Here is a 19740-nt window from a genome sequence, read left to right as displayed (position 1 = left end):
AAAGTTCAAATTCCACCTACATTTCTTCAAATGATTTAACCCACCCCTTGCCCCACATATCCTTTATAGTTGAAATCCCTATTAATTCCCATTTATCAAATCCATTTGTGTTCCAGAGTTTACCCAATTGTTCCAAATCAAAAAGTGGGGTTGCCAGTGTCAACCTGTTCCTCCACCCCAAGGAGTTCGTGGCATCATGCCAGATATTTACCTCATGTTTGGTGGGTCCTGTCAAAGCAAGCTTCATCGGTCTGGAATATAATGCCCTGTTACAACTACCCCTCGGGAGGAGCCATTTGTCCATAGCATAACCGGGATCCGACACGGGCCCATAAGTTCCATGATTGATTGCAGCCAGCTGGGAGACCCAATAATAACGCTCGATATCCGGGAGGGCAATACCTCCATTATACCATGGAAGCGTCAATTTTGCGAGAGCGATCCGGGGCCTTCCCCTCCCATAACAGACTACGCTGTAGCCCTTCCACCTCGCGGAAATAACTAGCGGGCACTACGTCTAGTGTTCTGAAGGGCATAAAGGAAGCGGGTCAGAGACATCATCTTGAATAGGGCCGCACGGCCCAACAATGAGATCGGGAGCCTTCCCCAGTGAGCGGAGTCACTTCTGAGCCTCAACAACGGGGGAAGAAGATTTTCAACATATCTGGTTGTCGGATCCAGGGAGACATAAATACCCAGGTATTTGAATCCTCTCGTGGTAATCTGAATGGGACAGTTTCTCGGAGGAACCGGAGCCTCACCCTTAAGGACATATAAAGAGATTTCTCCCAATATCATCCGCATATAAGGAGATTCGATCTTCCCAGTCAGGGGACCACCGTATTCCACGGATTGATGGTTCCCAGCGGATCCAGGCCGCCAGGGGTTCAAGAGCCAATGAGAAAAGAAGAGGGGGCAACCCTGACGAGTGTCCCGACCCAAAGAAAAGGGTGCCACAACCCGACCATTGACCACTATCTGGGCGAGCGGCTCCGCATATAATAAACGCACCCAATCAATATAGCCGGGCCCAAATCCAAATTTCACCAGGACTGCCCATAAATAGGACTACTCCATGGTATCAAATGCCATAGTTGCATCAAGAGAAGCGATCAGGGCTGGTTCTTGTAAAGTGTGTGCTCTAGCTATTACTAGAGTCCTCCGATCGATTCGAAACCGAGGCATAGACAGTTTGGAAGTACGTAGCCAAGCTATCAACAATACTCTGGGGGTCCGTAAGCGCCTCACCCTCATCTGTTACTAACTCCAGGACCACGCGTCCGGCCCTATCTCTCTTGTCTAACCAAGCGACTAGTTTCTCCGCCTTATCTGCGAGATAGTAAAGTCTTTCCTTCTGTTCCCTGTCGAGAGCCTTAGCCCTATCAGTAACCAAAGATTTATATTCATGTTGTTTTAGACTCAGAATATGCAGATTTGTAGGTGTTACCCCCCGCTCCAACCCCTCCTCAAGCCTACCAATCTCAGTTTCCGCCTCAACAATATCTTTACATCTTTCTTTCTTGGCTCCAGTTATTAATGATAAGGCTTGACCCCTGATGACCATCTTAAATGCCTCCCAAAGAGACACCAGAGAGGATACCGACCCTTCATTATTCGTGAAATAATCGTCTAAGGCCTTTATGAGGTCCTTACGAATCTTGGGATTTCGGAGATACCATGGTTTAACCCCTTCCAGGCTATTGACGGAACCGTTCCATCACGGCTCACGGGTGAGCTGTGCTGGTGACGGAACGGTTCCGTCACGGCCCGGCCGCCGCGCCTGTGCGGCGCTGATTTCGCACCTGCGCGGCGCGTTTAATTGAGTGGGCGGGGCGAGACGGAACCGTTCCGTCATGAGCACAGCTCACCCGCGAGCCGTGACGGAATGGTTCTGTCACCCGCGGAGCTCACCCGCGCGCCCCCCGCGACCGTTAGCGCTGCGGCGGAATAGCCGCCGCAGCGAAAGAGTTAATAGGAGCAACCCTACCCGCAGATCCTGAAGCGACACAAAACCGGAGCCAAAGCGGGGAATGATCAGAGATGCCCCTGGCGAGATGAACCGCCTCGACGATGTAGGATGCCTTAGCAGCCGGAACCAGACAATTGTCTTATCGGGAGAGGATACCATGTGCACCCGAGTGGAACGTGTACTGCTGCTTATCTGGGTGGAACAGTCGCCAACTATCCACCAGACTCATTGCATCCAAGAAATCGGGCAACCATTTCTGGGCACGCCCCATATCTCGTCGGGGATGCCTATCCAAGACTCCTGAGACTACGGCATTAAAATCGCCACCCATGATTAAAAGCTCCACTGGTAGTTCGAGCAATAGTTTTCCCAAATTGAAGAACGAGGTATACTGCAGACCCGGGGGGACATATACTGACAGAAGGGTGAGAACATGCCCTTCCCAACGACCCGAGATCCCAACAAACCTTCCCCTATCATCCACCCACGTGGAGTGCCTTTCGGATGAGGATACCTGCCCGCTAGACCCAGATGTAAATCCCGCATGGGCAACCAACTTATACCCCTTTCTATGCATCGCCTGGCATGAATTTCCAACTAAATGCGTTTCTTGGAGCAAGACCACATCTGGCGCCCGGCGCTTGAGATATTGAAGGACAACACTGCGCTTGATTCTGTCTCCCAGCCCATTTACATTCCAACTTAAAACTTTGAGCTCACTACCCCCATCATCATGTGAAACACGGAGATGATCCTCTGGTGTCTGCTGCACTATACTCAAATTCAAAACACTTATGCCTTCAATAATACAAAATACAAAAAACTTAAAACAAAATGCCAATAATATGACGTTCAATGTTATGACAAACACCCCCCTCCACCCCCCCCAACTCTACTCCCCCCCCACCCTGCACCCCTGCATTCCGCTTACGGGCATCCCCAACTAGCAGTGTGCCTGTCCCCCCTTTTTACCCCAGTTCTAATCTACAACTAACTAAAGGTAGAAAATAGAGGGAGGGCCTACATTTACAGGTACCCCACTCCGCTCTCTGCTCCACTGCCTCTACCACATTTCAATTCAACAGAATACCATACCTTTGTGAGCATTAGGAAGCAATGGAGAACGTTACACATCCACCACACCCCCCGACATAGTCTATTACTATTCAACCCCATTGATACAACTTTACATCATTACTGTTCTTCCGTCTCGCCTCGGCCGCCGCCCTCCTTCTCTGTTGCAGCCACACTGTCCAGCCAGTCCGCCGCCACCTCAGGATTGTCAAAAAACCAAGCCTTCCCATTCAGTTCAACACGAAGGCGGGCCGGAAACATCATTGCGTATTTAAATCCTTTGTCTCTCAATTTTTTCTTTACTGCTAGGAAGTTCTGACGCTGTTTCTGAACCATCAGGGTAAAGTCTGGGAAAAAGGAGAGAGACGCATTTTCGTACTTCAGAGGGGTCCATTTCGAGCAGTTTGTAGAAGCACATCTCTGTCCCGGAAATTGAGTACTCTTGCAATCATGGGACGAGGAGGCGCTCCTGGCCTCGACCTTCCTCCAGGGACTCTGTGTGCACGTTCAACTGTGATCAAATTACTAAGGCCCTTTGGCTTGAGATGGTTCAGGACAAGAGTTTCAATAAACATATCCGGTGTTTGGCCTTCTGTTTTTTCAGGTACCCCAAGAATGCGGATATTGTTACGTCGAACTCTCCCTTCAAATTCGTCCAGTTTACGGTCTGCAACAGCTCTCGAGGCCCTAAGATCCTGCACCTCTCGCTGCAACTGACCCACATCCTCAATTAGGCTTTTAGGCTAAAGTTCAAGTGACTTGACCTTTTCATTAGTCTTCGCGAGGTCTGTTCGGAGTAGCCCCATCTCGATTATGACAGTGTCCAATTTGGTATCCAGGGCTTCCATCTTCTGACCCAGTGCCGTCTTCACCCCGTTAATAGCCGCCATAAGATCCGTTAATGTGGGTTCAGCGGGGGCAGATGCTACATCTTCACTCACCAGTGGCGTTTTCCTAGTGTCACCAGGGGACCCCTTAGGTAGGGTATATCGATCCAATTTGTTTGATTGGATGGTTTTTGAACCCCTAGAGGACCGTGGCAGGGACTTGTCTGATTCTGGCCTTGCCGCCATTGTTTTCCTCACTATCCCCGGAACAGATCAAAGTAGGCTTGCGTCTATGATTAAGGTCACCAATCTCTTCATCTCATCGGAAGGATCCAGTCAGCTGAAACACTATTACTGCCCTCCCAGGCGTCACTCAGTCCAGATCAGATTACCCGGTCCAGCGCGTCCACAACCTTTCGAACCACTCCCAGGCAATAAACGGGAATGCGAGGGGGATATTTCACTATTGAAAATGGTCAGAGCACCTCCGACGAGGAGGGCCCCAACAAGGATCGAGCTCGCTACCACCCCTCAACAACTCTCCATCCGTGTATGCTAACCTGGTAGGAGCAGCAGCGATCCAGGCCGTATCCACTCACTCACTGTAACTCCTCGTCAGATCAGACAGCATATCATAATATAGACACATGAGCCATCCATGTCCCATCTTCCACTTCCTCCATGCAGCGATCCAGTGAGCCCACTGAGCGCCTGGCAGATCCCCACAGGACCAAGCATCAGCTACGCCCCGGGCACAGCCAAGCTCCCTTCAATCAGGCCAGAGTGTACACAAGCACCAGTGTTGACAAGTGAGTGCTGGTGCCGAGCACCCGAAACCATCGGCTCAAATTAAGCACTGACAGGAGTGAAGGTGCGCTGCTCCCTATGTGCTTATGGTGATATTTTGTGATCCACATGCTTTTCCCTAACCTAACTGGCATTGCATGCAGTGATGTTATATTGTAGGTCAATTTTTGAACTTATATTGTTTAGGATAATGAGTGCTATCTCAGTAACTGCATAGGATGCACAGTATTTATGATTCATGGCGTTTTGGCCTTGTTTATGTGCAATACACTATATTTTTCTTTATATAATCCCATGTGGAGTCTCTTGTGGTCTATTCATTGTGTTGCTATGCAAGTATGTTGCACAAATGCTTTACACATTACCTCTGGTGATAAGCCTGCCTGACAGTGCATCTTTAGTGTGTAACTGACTTGCCCTGACTAGAGTGGTGAGTTGTGCCTGGCTTAGATGCATACCCTAGTCAACCAGAAACTCCATTTCTAACAGTCTTTCAACGGGTTTTTATCTGCTTGAATTCCTGATTCGGGACGTTGCTGCTTCTGAGAACTAATTGGTCAAATTTTTCTTGCTGACTAACTCTTCTGCCTGGCTATTGCTCTCTTCACTCCTGCAGCTCCTCTTTATGAATCTATTTTATGACATCTCGTTTTTTATTACTTTCAGGCAGTTGATCTCTGCAGACACCTATTTGTTATGTGCGATACTTATTATGTAGGAGTATTATGGATCACCCCTAACTTGTGGACACCGGAACTCAACGGTTCAAGAGCTCGCCATATCCTTCTTTGAAACACAGACCTTCTTTAAAGAACATTTATAAAGGGGAACATAAAATAAAGTATGTCTTGAAAGGATAATAATCCCTATACCTATTGGGTGTTACATAACTTAAAAATGTCCCAAAACAGCAAAGAACAAGCATTGGCATAGCCAAGAGGTCTCGCCTTTGGGACCTTATGAGTGTTTAGCCATACAACAGTTGATGTTGTTGCACTAAGGATATTGTGCTGCATAACTTAATACTTACAAGGTCCCCAAAGCGAGACCAATTGGCTATGCCAATGCTTGTTTGTTGTACAACAATGCATTGTTTCTGTTTCCTCCCCCAAGTTATTCTAGTCATTTGTACAGCCATAGGACTTTTATTGATAGTTTCCAATTGCTTTTTAGTTTATTCTCATTCCCCAAAGGACAGTGGCTCGAACTGTTTACAATAAATACACATTTAGATACCAAATCGCCATTGCCCTTGGTTCACTGAGGACTGATAGTCTGCAGTCTTGGTGTACGTCTAACACTTTGTCCCACCTCTTAGTTATGAAGCAATATCAAGCACTGAAATCGAAAAGGGACTAAAAGTATGGTGTTCTAATGGAGCTCCTTCAATGACCGCAAGCATGTAGAAAATGCCCTTTCCGTGCTTGTTAGCACTCTGAAGATGTTTTTGTCTTTATTTGTAATGAAACAAACCTAGCCTTGCAAGGAACAAAACGCTTCGCTGCCTGGCAAGATGAGGTGGTAACGAACAGGGCTAAAACAGTAGAATGGAAACAATAACACCAACTAATGATGCAGACACTCAGGGTAAATGGCCTGTTTGTCCCAACTCCAGATTAGGGTGTGCCAAAGGATTTACCCCCTTACTCTGTCTGGTACTCCGAGCAGCCAAGGTCTCCCACGCTGTTCTCTTCTGCTGAATGAAGGCCAGGGGGCCCGCCACCTTGCCTAGACACGCGCCCATTCTTGTAGTGGCTTTCAGTGTCATAACAATGGCAGGTTGAGCCACACACAAATGACAAACAAAGACAATACAAAGAAAACAAAGAGGTGACAAAACCCATGTGGAAGGCAAGGTGTTAAGGAGAAACATCAGAGACCGAAAAAGTAAACAAATGGCAAATAACGAACAAAATGCAAAGACAACGTCAGGTAACAAAACATGTGAGAGCCAAGCTGTTAAGAAAAAGCCTCACAGACAAAAATATACAAATGGCAACTAACAACAACAATACAAAGACAAGAAGAAGGTGACTAACACATATGTGAAACCTAGGGCATTCAGGAGAAGCATCACAGACACAAACCTTAGTGGAGCAATTGGGAGAAGACATGTTGTGTGGAGGACTTGTGACTGAGCAGAGTAAATGGTGCAAAAATAGGCAGAGGAAGAGAGGCATATTTGAGTGTGAAGTGACTTTTTGTTCACCACCGTGTACTACTGTCCTCCCCTGCCTTTCAAGATCACTCCTCCCTCTCTGACTGAGAAAAATATCTTCCATAGCTAGCTCCCACGAGCCCTCTCATGGAACAGTGATTTAGGGGTGTAACGCAGGGCCGCCCCAGTGTTGGATGAGTCCTCAGGCCCTGGTCGCGCTGCAGCCCTATGGCCACCTTTCATCTTCACTCTGCACCGGGGACATTTATTTGAAATGCAAATCAAGTTCAGGCTCCCATTTGTTTTAAAATAAAAGTCTGCCTGGGTGTGGGGGAGCGTTCTATGAACCTTTCAAAAAGGACCCCCTCCTAAGTTTCATTATACTGCTGTGTGTTTTAAATCTGCTAATTCTCTGACCAACCACCTAATTTTGAGTCTAAAACAAGGCTCATGACAGCATTTTGGACAGATGGACGAACAGCGTGGAGCCTCTCAGGCAGCAGATTTCCTACCAACTTATCTACAGTGCCTGTTGAGACTTCTGAGCTCCGTAGGACACAAGAAGTGATGAAGTGAAGACAGCAATGTGGGTGAGCAGAGGAAAGTGCGCGGCAAACTTAGTGGACACAGCACTGACACTGAGCAGTAGTAACAATGGAGAGCAAAGAAGGGGAGTAGCAGAATAGGGAGAATAGAGGCAACAGAAATATAAATACATGCAATGGACAAAAAGAAAATGGCATCAGGCCAGATGTGGAGAACAGAGAAAGGTAGCAATGAAAACCAGCACAAGCGCGCGCCTCGCGCAGCAGTAGGGGGAGGGGGCCTGCACGATTCCCTTGCGGGAGCGTGCAGCAAGGCACGATGAATGCGACCATATGGCGCCCCGCGCTCCCGCAAGGGAATCGCCAGACGTGCGCGCATTGCCATTGCAAGCAATGCAACGCATGCACGTTTTTGCCCCCAAAGCTGTACCGATGGCTAATGGTCTCTCTCCTATGCAGCACATGTGCGCTGCGTAGGCAAGACCTAAAAACCTCTTTTTGGATAAAAACGACCTGATGACTTACTAAGCAGCATTAAATAGAGAGTATGTATAGGCTCATCACCTAAATACAGCACACCATGATTATTCACTAAAAGGCCTCTTTGCCTCACACAGGACTGGAGGAAGTTTAAAACCATGGTATATATATATATATATATGCTATTTCACTGTGATACTACTGTAGGCTTTGTAATTTGCATGATGACCTTTCAGCCGTTGTATACAGGAACTCCTGAAAAGTTATTCTGTGCCAAGATGAAGGTGGCATTGTGGGTGAAGACTCGACAGTATCAATACTTCAGGATTTTTAACACTGGTTGTGAAGTAACGGATACACCGCAGGGCTAACTAGTGCCACACACTTCTTTTTACCTCCTTCTGTACACAGTATGTGTAAGATGGAGCAAGACAGGGCCTCAAGCTTACATGAGTCTTAAGTTGTATTCCTTGAATCCTCTTGGGTTCTCCCAGCTACCCAAGCTGCTCAGACATTCCAGGTAATTGGTTTTCGGTAGTAGTAGAATTCCAAAAAGGCAAAAAAGCAGATCAGTGGATCTCATCTGCTCCTTTGTCCAGGCTTCCCTGTATATTTGGTAAGATATCCCATGTGAAGAAACAAAGCAGTGTAGGGGGGGGGGGTCCTGCCTGGTTGTGACACAGCAAGCTGAGCATACCCCCAATAGGGACAACAAGGTCTTGCCTGCGTAATTAGAGTCAAGTGGTCTTCTTTAACTTTTTGACAAGGAAAAACTGTAATGCGGTTCTCAAGAAGGTTAACACATGCTAAAATCTAATATAACAAAATAGTTTCAAACTTTTAAACCAAAATGCATTTCGCCTGAAACGTTTAATGAGAAACCTAGTTCAAATTTGTAAATCCTCTATGCTTTTATTTTTTAATTTGAATATATTTAGTAAAAATATTTGAAAATAATCTATCATTGTGAACTTCACTAGTATATTGTCTTGCCATCACCTCGACGAGGCATATTTATGATTCTAGCTCTAGTACCAGCCAATGTTGTTGCTGTAGCCAAGTTGTGGGGAATGTTAGATTATGGTAATGGGCATATTTACAAATAAATGTTTTCAAACTATATACATTTAAAATTAACAGTGTCATCTTAAAAGCTTTTCACAGTAAATGTTTGAACAATGTGCCCAATACCCTTGAATGTTAATTTACCAAAATACCAACAGTAGAGGGACTAACATCGGACACACCCTTAGACTTCGATGACAACACTGAGTTGATTCGTTGTGAAATTCTTCTTTCTCAGTAGAAAACAAAACTTCAAAAAAACGAGATTGTCATTGTCCTCTGAGAGAGACAGTAGAAAGCAGAAGGAGGCCTTCTGATGAGCCAGATTCCTCAGTCAGAGACCTCTGCTATCCAAAGAACATATGGTGCTGAAGCAGAGAAAAAATAACAGTACTTTATTTACTGTTGCTAAACTCACTGCATCTTAAAAAGCACAATAACACTTCGTCACTTTTCCACAAAAAGAAGTCTAGTTGAACATTTTCTTCCATTTCTTTAAAACAATGTTCTACATTCTGTGTCATGACAGGAAGAAAGAAAAGAGAATGTGTGCAACAAAATACAGTGAATTACCAAAACCCCATGGTGGTTTGTGAATGAGATTAACACCTGGAGTATTTAATTCCAAGATAATTGAACATTTAACGAATTTACAGTAAGATGTACCATGTGTGGAGACAACTGACCATACTAGAGCGACATTTGTGAAGCAAACAAACAAGTGTTTAATGATTAATTTATTTTAATGTTGTTTATAAAGTTTGCTCATCAATTCATAACTGAACCAGGTTGTAATGTAATGTAATTTAATGATGTCTTGTAAAGCGCATGAATCACCGCACATGGGGTATCTCCGCGCTGTAGACTGCTGGGGAACCCGTCCTGGCTTTCCCTGTGAGATGGTCCCTACTGGGTATCTCCAAGGTGAAACCAGGCATCCCCGGCGTATGTGGGGGGCCATTGTGGATATGAGGCATGCTAATGTCCAGAGTTGCCGTGTGTGATCCCTGGTTAGAGTAGGCACCGAGGCGAGAATTATTGAGTCCGCTGACCCTGGTCCACGACCCTGCCGCGTCGGGAATTGAACCCTGGTCTTGGGCCGTCCTCTGCTTCCGGGTCTGCCGCCTCTAACCAGTGAGCCACACCACTCCACTCAGGTTCATCCTAATTTGTAGAATTGGGAATTTTCAACAGTAGAAAAATTAAGGCAATTGTGGGTTTTATTAAGAGCTTTGGTGATGGAATACTGTGTTAAAACATGGCAGCTATCTTGTTTGCCATATAACTAGTACCATAGGCTATAACTCACTTGTAATATGGTGGACTGGATATCCGTCACATTTTTGATCGAGCATCCCATCTGCTACACCCCGAATAAGGCATTAGTCATGTTGATTGGCTACTACTGATGTAGCTCTATTGACCACAGTAAAGGGCAGTAAAGCTAGACATGTATTTATAAAGTTTTATATAGCGCGAACATGGCATTAGTCCTCATCTGACTTGGGAGACTCAGTGAAAATTCTTGCAGCATTGATTTCCTGCGAGATTGGTAAGGCTATTCGGATATGGAAGTTCAAATGTCTCCACCTACTCCTTCACATATGTATGTATGAATGTAAATGATATTGCTATACTGTAAACCTAGTCAAAAGGCAGTGGTGCGTTGCACATGCTTCATCAGCCTTGCTTCAGCAGTTGCTCCTTTGATCACTCACAGTCCTTTAAAAGATATCTTCAGATTGAGGGATCCCAAACTATTCCTGTACCAAGGGATAGGGACTGTATCATGAGCAATCTGATTTCTGGGAGCAGATTTTCGTGTTTGTAAGCCATCATTGCAGATTAACCACTGTCCAAGTTCATGCGGGCCCTATTCAGATTAGTACCACAGAGTTTAGATATTTCTGTAAGGCAGCAACAGTTCGCATTTAACTCCTTGTTGGTTCCAAAGTCGTTAATATTCCCAAACAGGAAAACTAAGGCTGTACCGTCATTTGGTTTATGGTTCAGCAAGCTACAATGGGTAAAATTATTCGAAAGTCTATATGCGCCAGATTTGGCTCTTCACAAAAAAAAATTGAGATCTGGAAATAAATGCCTGATACAACTTACTAGCTGTGGTATTATACTGCCTTTGCTGCTGTATTTCTTGATTTTCATATTTATATAAATGAGTATGTAATTAATTGATGGGGGAAGTATTTCCTTATTTTCTCCTGCTTTTAGATATGTGTATTTTTGTATTGTATTTTCGATGAATCTCTACTAGCTTGTCTTCCTTTTTTGTATAATTAAGTAGTCAAATGTATTTATATGTAATGACTCGGCTTAATAAAAAAATGAAAACAAAAAGACATTTCCTGCAAAATTTCAAAATCTTTGGAAATTTCCGACACAAACTAGGCATTATAGAAAATACCTGTAGAATTTGTCATTTCCTGATCTTCTATGCAGATAGAAATCCCACAGAATCTTCAGAAAGATTGAAGGAATGATGGACTCCAGTCATGTAATGTTAGCTGTCAATTATAGGCTTGCAATGCTGTCGGTGCTGACTGAGAGGCACTTTTTAATCTTTTTTGCATCATTTTCCAACTATATAGAGTAAGAAATGCCTACTCTAGTTGGTCTGTAGAATTGATTAAAAAAGAGAGGTAAGATAGATTAATGGATCAGCCATGGAATTTACAAATCTTACATGCAATTTTTTTTATTTGACTGGTGGAAACAAAGTGAGTGTACAGAGAGCCCTTTCATTCAGGCATCTATTTGCCATAGTTTTGTGACCCCTATCTATGCCTGTCTAGCAGACAGGAACGTGTTTTTTAATTCAAAGACCTCCTACTGCTGTTAAAGTGATTGATTCAATTAAAACAATTGCCTCCATTTAACACAAACGGCTGAAGATAACATGGGAATGCTGAGATAATAAATGTGAAAAACTTTTAACACGTGAAAGCTGAGACACAAAATTGAAATATCTTAAACACAAACATATATTTTGCATAGTTAAAAGATCTCAAATGAATTTTTTGATTTTTCTTGGAAATGTCCATCTTGTCAAAAGGCAAGATATATTTCATTTGATATCCGAGATATGAAAATAAGTAACGTTTAAGCTGGTACGCTTCAAATACTGTCACACAGTGTGCTTTGTCCTGGATTTTTACATACAAAATCAGTGCATTGTGGGAGTCGTAGTCTCCATTCACTTCAATTAGCTAATGTGTTTGTGAACAATGATGTGTAAAAGCAAAGTCCAGGACTTGATAGTTAATGTTTGATGTTCATCTCGTAGAAAAAAAGAAGTAGTGTGCTGATCTCTGAAATATGTTGTATTGTTTTATGATTTATTCTTTTATTATATTTTTTTCAATTCCTAGGCTGGGGATAGGGAGTTGATCCCAAGGCAGGTAGAAGTCAGAGCTAATATCAAAATGACAAACCAGAAAGCTATGATTAACAATGTAGAGAAAGGGTGACATGTATGTTATGTTAATATGATTTGTAAAGCACGGCTGTTACCCTAGGCGGTCCTGGCGCTGAGCATAGCCCAAATGGTTACTATAGGGTGAGTGACTATGCAGTGAAGAGCCATTTATATGTTCTAGTTTCTTGGTTATCTTCACTCTTTTTATATTGTTTCTATTCATTTATCTCCGTTACTTTGAGGTTTTAGCATGTGTCTCTCTGATGGCAGGTTTGTTCATCCCCTACTAATATTAAGCTAAGAGGAACACAAATATAGATCACATGTTGTTTCAACTATGTAACAAACAATGTGTGTTCTATTCCTAAAGTGAAGTCAGGAGGGTATGGTACTAGAATATTCTAATCAAAATATCGTTGGACACAAATATGGTGTTGTCCTAAATATAGTTTACACAAATTATTGCCATATTGCAGCTAAAAATAGAAAATCGTCATCCAATAAGATGATACTTTATAAGCAGCATTTAGAACACAATGTTTCTGTCTGATATTTTTGCTAATTATATTCTGACATCCAACCATCGGGTGAAATATTAGGATATTTCCTCTGCTGAAGTTTTATATAAAATGCTTATAGCTTGTTCAAAAGAGTGCTAAACACTTTTTTTTAACTGAACTAATGATTCTGTGGGTGCTTTTGGACATCATGGTGGTGTGGGGGGGGAGGGGGGTGCATTGATCCTTAGGATTTAGTTTGTATGAAAACGTCTATCATATGTGAGGCTGACATTTTGTTTCCTTATCATATTAAAAATGCTAATAACTAGTGACATAATTTATATGCTTACAAAAAAATTGTTTTTTTCTTGCCTGGCAGATGGAAGTCAATGAAATAAAGAAGACTCTCCAAACAAAATAAAAAATTAATAGACGGAATCACGCGTTATTCGTCACAGCTCCAAGACTTCGATAACCACCACAGCCAAAATAACTGTGTGCCAAATTGTGTCAGATTTGCCTCTGCATCGCTTAGTTTGGGCGACAGCACAAATTGTGTGATAGCACAACAGAAATTACAAAGGGGTTGGGTGGGGGATGGGAGAAGGTGATATATATTCCCTAGGATGCGCTGGCCCTTGAGGCATATGATTAAGACGGAGTCGATCATACGCGTGTTACATAGGCTTTTGTACTTTAAGACCGTCAATGATGAAACCTCAGGCAGTTGAGTCCGAAGTGGTACTGTTTTGATGATATTTTTCAATGACAGGCTATGTCAGATGATTTGTTTACAAACTTTTTGATTTTACAACCGTCTCTTCTTCTGTCATTATGTATCATGGACTCTTAAACTGTTCGGACCACATATAGCCAGGAATGAATGTTACAGATTTTTTTGCCTCCTGTCATTCAGCTTGATGTTATGTTACCCTGTTTTGGATTCTATTAGATATGCAATTTTAATGCTCAAAAGACCTCTTGAGAACCTCCAAGATTTTCTTCTCAGCGTGTCATAAAAGATAATTTGGTGTGTCATGAATTGTGTGCCTTCAGCCTGTCCCTAATGAGTTAGGATTTAAACAAATCAAAATCTTACAATTTCAGTTTAAGAACTTTCCCAGCTGTTTTTAATCAGCATATTGTATCATACATTTAAAAGATAATAACTTGACTTCTGACTTTATTTGCAGATGACCCCCCAAAAAAACAAGTTAGCACATGGTAAGCAATTTTGTAGCTTGCGATCTTTCAACTATGTTGTTCTGTCTTTGCTGCTGGTCCTGCCAAAAAAGAGGATGAAGTATTACTTTGTGCCCCTTAAATGGCCTCCCTAACTGCCTTTTGGCGAAAGTACACCAAGGAAATTGGTTTTTGGGAAAGGCAGCTCTTTACCAATAACTGTTAATTGCTCAGAGTTGCAGTACAGTAAGGGCCACTCAAGAAACATTACAACTTTTTTTCTGATAAAAAGTAGGAAACACAAAGGTTTTATCGGTAGTAACATTGCTCATTTGCTGCTGAATTCTTAACAGGCTGCCATACACTGTATCCAACTGAGGAACACAATTAGGTGAGGGTGAAGGGTGCGAAAGGGTCTTCCGAGAAGATAAGGTGCAAGCATTGCATTGGGGCATCAGGGAGCCTCTGGAAGTATTGCCTGTGTATGTACACACAAACATACACTGAAGCACACATGTGCTCTTTCTCCCACACTCACTCATAGTGTCATATTCTCAGTGACGCTCTCACTCTTTCTGTCTTTTTGCAAAAGCTTGTTGCATGATAACGATAAAGACACATTTGAGCAGGTCAAGTTGGAAGTCTACCATTATTTATGAATACTTACTTTTGGAAATTGGATTGCATTTTTGTTAGTGGGTGGAATATCACAGACCTCTGTCCCATGGTGATTTCCACTTTCCCTACCATGTTACTATTATTTGTTTTTGTTATTTCACATCATTTTAGGTGTGTTGGATTTTCATATATTTGCTGTTTGGGTTTGTGTATTTGTGAGCTTCGAACCTTTTCTGTCAACGGAAATGGAAAAAATAATTTTGATCTGCCGGTTACAGATTCTCACCTGTTTTCTTAGTCCCAATAATGAACAAGTCATGATTTTTGCAAAACAATATTGTTGGGGAGGCTGCCAGCCACTCAATCTAATAAAAAACATGAGTGGCTAAAAACCCAAAATATTGTTTTGGTCTCTTAAAGCACATTTTGTCATTTTAGCCCCTGGCACCTAAAGGAACTACTTTGTTTATTGATGTACTCCTTCTGAAAGGGCACAATGCCATCGCGACAGTGAAGTTAACTAATGGATGTAGTGAGCTGATCCACTACTCCACACTATATGCTACTGAGGGCAAAATAAAAATGTGAATGACACAATAACAAGCCATTAGAGTAAGAGGGTCAGCTAAAAGCCCCCAAAGTAAGTATAATATACATATACTTTTAATAAAATTAAAATGACTGGGCTAACCCCAGAACTAGAAATACTTTATTTTAAAGTACACACCTTATATCTCCATGCTCTTAAACAGACATATTAGTAATGTGTTTTAGTTTCTGAAACTGTCTCTTGCTAGATTAAAAAAACAAACCATTTTGATCTCTGAAATTTTCCCCTACCCTAAACAAAGTATTTTCCACATAACTTAATACCACCACACAACAGTTTCTGCAGTCTTTTTTCATAAGACCCACTAGAATCAACTGTTTTGTTTTAAAACTACTCCTGCAGCAACGTGAAACATTGATCACAACTTGACTCATCAAAGCTAGGTTGGGAAATGCCTCTCGGCTTAAGCATGTCCCATCTATTCATTCTCTATGACCGCTCGAGGCACTTGAGAAATCAAAAAGTAACACAATTCATTTTCCTTTTTACTTCTTTCCTCATTGCCAGGAACTCTTTTCTTTTGAGTTAAAACATGCAAAATAGTGTACAAATGAGTAATGATAAAATCATGGATTATGAAAAAATTGTATCAGGGTCCTTCTGTTGTGACATTGATTTTTGACTTGCATTTTGTATTATTCATGGTATTTATGTAATGTCACTTTCCACTATGTTGTAAGCTTCAAAACATTAATGAAATAGATTTTTTTATTGTTCGTTTTCATTTGCAGCTGTACTTTATTTCTAGGCATCATAGAATGGTTGTTATGAGACAGTTGAGAAGATGTACATGTCTTGAACAGTGGCAGCTGTGACATTTGAAAGTGGTGGGCGTAAAAGTTGGGTATGACTTTTATGTAGTGAGCAAAGTGAGCATGCTTTGTGGACAAACGTGGAGTCTGAAGGTGAGGTGCTCCTCTCGAGAAAAAACAGAAAAAAGATTGGAAAATGGTGCATCTGAAAGCAACTGAATTAATTAAGAAAACATGGTTTATAAAGCAGTGGGAACGAATAGTCTTGAAATATTAAACAAATTAAAAACTGCCACATATCTTACCACATTAATAGGTTCAATAGTTACTGTAATGTGCAAATTGTACAGTGCGACTACTTCAAGCCCTTTAAGGTGTGTGCTTGCCTAGTGTCTTGTACTGCATGAGCCATCAACTTTGGAACAAAATGCCTCAACCAGTCTTCGGGAAGCACCCACAGCTACTGGCTGCAATCATTCATATATAAATATTTGCAGAGAGGTATTTAAGCCCTTAACGTTTTTAGCATTCATTATTCGTAAATAAATCCATGTTATTGGCATTATTATTATTAATCATTTGTAAAGCGCAATGTTCACCTGGCAGGCATCTTGGCACTATCAGAGATCAACAGTAAAACATTTAGGGGCGGACCAATATTATTATTTTAAAGTAGGTGGACTCCAGACTGTCTTATTTGGGAAAGAGCCAAGTTACATTTATCCTGTAGGAGTCTTGGTCCTGAGCCATTTAGGGTTTTGTGGACTATGTACATGGCTTCGAAAATACAGCTCTTTTGTTGGTAGCCAGTGGAGTTTTTTCAAGGTATTTATTGCGAATCAAATCTTGATGTATTAAGTGCTACTTTGCGCGCCATTGCTTGTATCCTATGAAGATTTTAAGCAGATAGTCTGGAATTCCCAATAAAAGGGCATTACAGTAGTCAATCCTGCTTAGTATTGTACTCTGTACTACTACCATCTTTCTTGTTGACTGTGGAAGTAGGAGAACATTTCTTCTCAAATTCCTCATGAGTCCATGGCAGGTGGCTATTGTCCTATTGACCTGAACTTTCATGGAGAGTTTTATATTGATCTGGACTCCTAGATTTCACATGCATTGAGCTGTAATTAAGTCTGAATCATTTGTCTATGGCCAGAAGTTATTTAAAATTTGACATGGTACTTTGTTGGCGGAACAGCACAGGAGATCAGTTTTTCTTACCTGAAGTTTCAATGTATTATTGCTGAGCCAATTCGCCATCTCTGTTTTTGAACATGGAATTCATTCAACTGACTATGCTCATCGTTATCCAGAGATGTTATTAGTTGGGTGTCATCTGCATAGTTTATGAAGGTCAACCCATATGATTTGATCCGTGTCAGCTGGGGGCGTGAGTTTACTTTGAACAAAATAAGGCTCAGTGTGGAGCGGAGATTTTTTAAAATTCTGATCTAAACAGGGGAAGAACACTTGCTTGAGATCTTCCTGATAGGTAGGATTCAATCCACTTTAAGAAAGAGCCTTCTACCCCTTTCTCCTTTAATCTGTTGAATAGGATCTGGTGCTTGACCTTGTTAAACGCCGCTGACAGGTCTAGCAGAATCAGGACTGCAGTCTGGCCAACGTCAACCCTCATCATCAACTTGGCTGTGCTATGATTAAGGCTGATTCCATGCCATGGGCTGGCCTAAAACCCATCTGTTCTGGATTGAGTAGATTGTTTGATTCGAAGACGTTTTCTAGTATTTTACTGGCAAACTTTTCTACAATCTTGACCAGATATGAGAGCTGAAAGATTGGCCAGACGTTACTAGGATCCTTTACATCTGTAATTGTGGGACTAATGCTTTCTTCCAGGCTGATAATACCGACCCCATGGCTAATGATTGATTACAGATTTTTTGTAGGTCTATGAATAGTTCATACGCTCTTTCTTTCCAGATCTTATGGAGTATATGGTCTAGTAGTGAGTCTGATGAAATTGATATGGTTAACATACTGAATTCTTCCTCATTTAACAAATCTATTTTGGCTAGCTTCCCAAAAGTATTTTCCTGCTGTAAATCGACCATGGAACTGCAGAAGAAATTAAATGGTGGAACCTTAGCTTTAAGGTTTTTGCCCTTGCCCATGCAAATTCTTACTATTTAAGTATTTTAGAATTAAATCCACTTGATTATGAAATAAATCAGACAGCCTATTACATGGTTACTGCGAAGGTGCTACTGTTCTTTTTATACAGGCTGGGTAAGCTTAATCTTTTACTATATGAAAGACTTTTTTTGCTCCCTTAGCTGCATTAGAAATAGTAATTGTATAATAGCTTTTTTTGCCTATCTAATCTCATTTTTATAATTTTATAACACTTCTATCAGTAGTAGCTTATCTTTGCCTGTGTATGCTTTACGCCATTGTTTTTCCAGATTTCTACACTCAGGTTTTCTTTCTTTCAAGGTTTCTGTATTCCATGCGGCTAAGGATTTTTATTTTCATTTCAGCATTTGTATAAGGATAAGTTCACCTAGAGTCTCCGTAATTGCACCCTGTAAGGGGCATAGTTTGTATCTACTGTCTCTTCTTCTTGAAAACCGTGTGAAAAATGTAATATTCTTCTTCCTTCCAGATTCCTTAGTTTCGCCCAAGCTCGTCCCTGTACCTTAAGTAGTTTTCAAATAGTCTTTTTGGCTGGCCCTGAACAGTTTAAAGTTGATTACGTATGCATCTGACTTACTAACTGGAGTCACGTCCTCTACTACCACCATATTTTGTGGCACTAGTACTAGAACAATTGTTTTCCCTCCTTGATGTGTGGGACTCTTAATCCGTTGCTCTAGTCCTAAAGACTCACATGAGGAAAGAAAGTTGTTATTTTGAGTGTGAGAATTATTGTCAGCCAAGATGTTAAAGTATCCTAGTGCTAGGAGCTTGGAATGGTTCAAGGCTAAATTTGATATCAAGTTAAAGAGAACATAAAGAGGATTTAGTGAAGTACCAGGGGGTCTATAGCTGAACATCAGTAACAATGTCACCCCCCTTTTCCTTTTAGTGAGAAACTGAATATTTCCATACCAGGAATTTCTTTAAGTGGCAGTATTCCCATTTCCCATCCTTCTTTGAAGATAATTTCTACTCCTCCCCCTCATTTGCAAGCTCTACATTGATGTATTACTTTATATCCTGGTGGGCAAGTGAATCCTTGGTCCACCTCTGTGCCCTTAGGATCGCTGTTATAAACAACATATTCATTTCTTTGGATTCAAGCCAAAGGTAAAGTTCTTATGCATACTTTACCATAAATGTTCATTAATAAGGCCACGCTTAAGGGCCTTGCCTTTAGTCAGTCCTCCTCTAAATTGCTCTTCTCCTGGAGGATCACCTCCCCTCTTTTTTCTTTTTCCTGACGGCTTAACCTAGTTCTATCTTTGTCAGCATTTGGGTTCAGTTCCCATAGTTCCTTACCAGAGTATTTTAATCTTGGGGTTTTTAACTGTTTTTCTAATTTCAATCCGGCAGCATGGCTGGCGCTGGCCCCTTCTGGGATGCGGACGGGTGCAGAAAGCTTGCCTTTGGCGTGCCATCAGTGGGCCAGCTGCGTGGACACACCAGCCTGCTGCATATATAGCCATTACTATTATGGCGTGAAGATAGGGCTAACTTTAACACCATTCAGCATGTAACTGTCTTTAGTATTAGCACATACTTCTGCCTTAGCGCTTG

General features: G+C 41.9%; 1 protein-coding gene across 2 annotated transcripts in view; it reads left to right on the top strand.

The window, feature by feature from the left end:
• The window catches only part of SH3KBP1 (SH3 domain containing kinase binding protein 1), a 1359457-nt gene extending 1343473 nt beyond the window's left edge, over nt 1-15984 (top strand). For both annotated transcript variants that reach the window (XM_086934590.1, XM_086934589.1), the window contains one exon: nt 13238-15984. In XM_086934590.1, coding sequence (XP_086790716.1) covers nt 13238-13279 — 42 coding nt within the window. In that variant the 3' untranslated portion in view covers nt 13280-15984. The remainder of the gene's footprint in view (nt 1-13237) is intronic.
• Nucleotides 15985-19740: the final 3756 nt, after the last annotated feature.

Source organism: Lissotriton vulgaris, chromosome 8 (assembly GCF_964263255.1).
Source record: "Lissotriton vulgaris chromosome 8, aLisVul1.2, whole genome shotgun sequence".
NCBI lineage: Eukaryota > Metazoa > Chordata > Amphibia > Caudata > Salamandridae > Lissotriton > Lissotriton vulgaris.
This window is presented reverse-complemented; position numbering and strand designations above follow the sequence as displayed.